Raw genomic sequence first — 3,978 nt, forward strand, 5'->3', positions numbered from 1 at the left:
GTATCTTGTGCCCAACTAATTTTATGATTTGTGTTAAGCAAGGGTTATTTATTTGCCAAATAAAATATAAAATTAAATATAATGTTTTGTTATATAGACAGCTTAGGGTTCTGGCCTTGTCTTCTGAACATTAAGCAATGGAGAGGTATGTACTAACAGGTATTGTTTTCATGAAAGATGAATTCTAACAGTAACTTTCTGATGCAGAAAATGTTTACAATAGTGACAGAAATCTCATCTGGCAAAAACAGTCCAGTGGTTCTTCAGCAAAAGGGATGCAAGGATGGTGCAGGGCTTAGAATATCCCATTCTTGTGACGCTGGCATGGTGGGAGGCTGGAAGACCAGGGAGGAACACAGTTCTTGTGCCCTATTAGGCATTTACAGGATTTACATTGTGTAAAGTATGTATATTTGGGCCTGAACAGAAAACTGCCCAATATTCTGGCCCAGAACTGAGTCACAGATGCACACAGCATTCCCCTGTGCTCAGCTTCATTCAGTAATGGTCCGACCAGCTGCTCTGCCAAACCTGGATTTTGCTCCTTTCTAAGCCACTGGAACCCTTTCTGTGATCCTCTCTGCTTTTCTGTTCACTGGTGATGAGTGATACACTAATATCACAGTAGTACTGTGATTCTCAATACATGTATATACCAAAACTGTAAGGCACAATCACACTTGGTATTAAACTAATTTTGTGCCCTGTTGAGCTATCCTGCAGGCCTGCCTTGTCCCTGTGCCCTTGTCTCTTTTCTGTCTCTCTCCCAGAGTTGGTGCAATGCCCCTGCACTGTCTGTGTGTTTCAGCCAGGGAAAAGTGGAATATCTGGAGAGAAGCTGGATCCAGCACCCTCTCTTTCTTCCCTGATACTTCAAGCTCCTCCTTCCATCCAAAGTGCTTGGACAAGCAGAGATGCCATACATGTAAGGTCAGGGCATTCCACGTGGGGGACAGACAAAGAAGGTTGTTCCAGTACTAGTATAAACAGAATGAAGTCATAACAGAAAAAGTTCTGGCTTTCAGCAGGATTAAACTCGTAAAAGACCTTTCTATCCACTCATAAGCCATAAATTCTTAGTTATTCCTTGCCTAAAACACTACTGCTTGAGTTGGTGTTATCATACTTTTCAGTACGAGTATAAAGACAGACTCAAGTGGTAGGTATCACCATCATTATTGCTCACATTCCTCCCTTCCCAGCAGTAGTTCCCTGAACTCTGCACCTCTCTTTTGTATCTCTGATGATGGCAGCTATGACTAGATTATTTCCCACCCCTAGAAGTTACCTGTTCCACTGTACATGCTGCCAAAACAGCAGCAGATGTTCACGACATTCTCCATCCACACTACTCCATCACAGAGCTTCCTTTGAAAGGGAAAGCTTACTCCTGCTGACTACTAACACCGACAAACACTGCTCAGTGAGGTGATCAAACTGTCAATATGCAAAGTCACAACTCTATTTCTGTTTTCTAAAAACAAACCATGCTTTAATCTTCATTAATAATTAGTTCCTCTGCAAATCAAAAAAAAATAAATAAAATAAACTTGAACAATTGACTTGTGGCTGTTTACCTGTTTTCCTCTAGTATCCATCTGGCAACAGGTATTGTGTGAAACAGGTATGATAGAAGCAGAAATCAAAGAAAAGAATAAAAAGTAGGCCATGTAAAATTCTTACATGACTTTCTTTCTAAGCCAAAATTGAGCAGATCCTGAGGAATCTAAACCCTTCTCCATCTATAAATTCATTGACAAAATACCAAGAAACAAACCTCTTTCCCTTTGCATTAAGGCTTCCCTTAAGATGTAGTAAATATAGTGGGCAACACCTACCTGGCCCAGGTTGCCAGTGGGTTAACTTGCAGCAACTTCTGCTCTGACATCTGTGCCTCTAACACTAGACAGAAAGCCCTGTTATAGACTGACAGCAGAACAGTCTCTAGAATAGGCTGTTCCAGGTCTGATGCAAGTCGCTCCCCTCCCTTTCGGTCTCCATAAAGAATCTCTTGAGGAGTGTCATTCTGGAGGCAGTGCTGTCACTGCTCAAAGCACTAATAAGCAGCTTGTGAAGCTCCACCTGGTAGGAGCATGAAAGAGTGAAGTGATTAGGGATCTGGTCTGCACCCTTCACTTTGAGACACCTGCTTGGTAAATTCTCAAGAGTACAACCCAGTCTCCTGAGCATGCAGTAGAGCAAGTCAACTCACCTAGCAGTGAGTATTCTTGGTTCTGCAACTGGAATCATGATGCTCTAAGTACTCCCTCTGGACATGTACATTCTTTTGGCCAGCTAGCTGCATGTTGAAGCATGTGCTCAGCTTGGCAGAGCAATCTACAGCTGGCACAAGTTCTGCTTATGTTAAGAGCAATTTGAAAGAAAGATGCCAGAAGAGAAGCTGTAAAAATCTAAGAAGTAGAAAATGTGAAGGGAATGAGAAGAACTGTACTTAAAAGGTAGAAGACAGAAAGGTAGAAGACTTAAAATTGTGAGAGTGACTTGTATTCAAGCACTACCCTTTTTAAACTATGCTGCAACTACACTGCAAGTTAGATAGGTGAAGAGACAAGCAGCAGCAAAGGAAATGTGAAACGAAGAGTCTTAACGGAGCCTGAAATCTTGGGCTGTTGCTGCCTTAGAACTCAAGCATGAAATCTTACACCGATGAGACACAGACTTGACAAGAACTTAAGACTGTACATACACATACCTTGAAGTACTGGTGTACCTTCTGCACACAGGTCTTTTTGTTAAAGATATATCACAGGGCTGAAATAGAACTCAAGAGATTGCCTGCTCCATTCCTTCACTCTAGAAGAAAAGTTTGCTCCACTTGTCCCCCACAGTGCCACTGCGGGCATTTTATAACCTCCCTAGGTGACCTATTGCAGTGCTCAACTACCCTGACACATAGTTTTCCAGCATTCAATCAAAGTAAGTCCACTGAGGTTAGAACGAGATTAATTTGCAGTTGGAGATAGAGGAAAACCACTGCCTTCTCACACGTTAATGAAAACATTCAGCAGTACTAGCTCCAGAACAACTCCAAGATCTATCTCACCTAACACAAACCCTTCATATGACAGCAAATTTCAATGATTATTCTTTGGATGTGATCCTTTAACAACATGACTAGACCATCTCTCCCCACCTACCTGTGAAAACGTAATCTGAAACCGTGCCAGAGATCCTAACAAAGACAAGGTGCTATATTCACCAACCCTTACATTCACCAACCCACTTATACAACARTTTTGACCAATTTTATTTTGGCATAATTAGTTTTCTAGAGAAACTTGTACTGAACTTTGTTAACCACKTTATCCTGTTAATGCTTGCAAACTAATTTATAAACAAACATACCTAGTATCTTTCCTGCTATCAAACACAGAGCTGAGTGTCTATACGTTTCCCAGGTTCTCCCCTACGCGCTTCCTTCAGAGCGAGCGCTGCATTCCCCTTCCTTTGGCTACCTTATCCACGCYCGAACTCTCAGGAACCGTTACTGACGGTTCCGAAATTATGCCAGCAGYTTCCTTGAGTATTCAAGGGAGAACTTCTCAAGGCTGTCAGCCTGCACGTATAAAACTTCTCCGTTACTTTGGGATTATCAAAAGCACACCAGAAAATGAGGACAGATTATAGCCAAAGGAAAATTTCGTGGGGTAGCTCATGTTCCACGTGTGGGCACCAGCAAGCGCCCCACACAGGCGGCGCCGCCGCTGCGTTTCCACAGCGCCAGCGCCSCGGGCTCCACGCGGAGCGACGAGGCGCAGGAACGCAGCCGCCGGGGGCCGCAGGCGGGGACCTCCCCGCGCCGCTGCGCGCCGCCGCCGCGTCGCACCTTTCGGATCTCCTCGGGCAAGGCGTGGACGGGGCCGCGCCGCTCCATGGCCTCGCCGCGGCACAACGCGCCGCCGCACGGCGCCTCGCGTCTCCTCGGCGGCTTCAGCGCCGCGGCGGCGGCGCTCCGCG

At 44.8% G+C, this 3,978-nt stretch overlaps 1 protein-coding gene across 4 annotated transcripts in view; it reads right to left on the reverse strand.

Annotated features, from left to right (window-relative positions):
- The window catches only part of LEKR1 (leucine, glutamate and lysine rich 1), a 90,351-nt gene extending 86,389 nt beyond the window's left edge, over nt 1-3,962 (reverse strand). For all 4 annotated transcript variants that reach the window (XR_014895751.1, XR_014895750.1, XR_014895752.1 and 1 more), the window contains exon 1: nt 3,848-3,962. Coding sequence is in view for 1 of the 4 variants with exons in the window: in XM_085304065.1 (XP_085160191.1) it covers nt 3,848-3,895 (48 nt within the window). In the remaining 3 variants the exon portion in view is untranslated. The remainder of the gene's footprint in view (nt 1-3,847) is intronic.
- Nucleotides 3,963-3,978: the final 16 nt, after the last annotated feature.

This window comes from Rhea americana, unplaced genomic scaffold (assembly GCF_003343005.1).
Source record: "Rhea americana isolate MKP2758 unplaced genomic scaffold, rheAme1 scaffold_202, whole genome shotgun sequence".
Lineage (NCBI taxonomy): Eukaryota > Metazoa > Chordata > Aves > Rheiformes > Rheidae > Rhea > Rhea americana.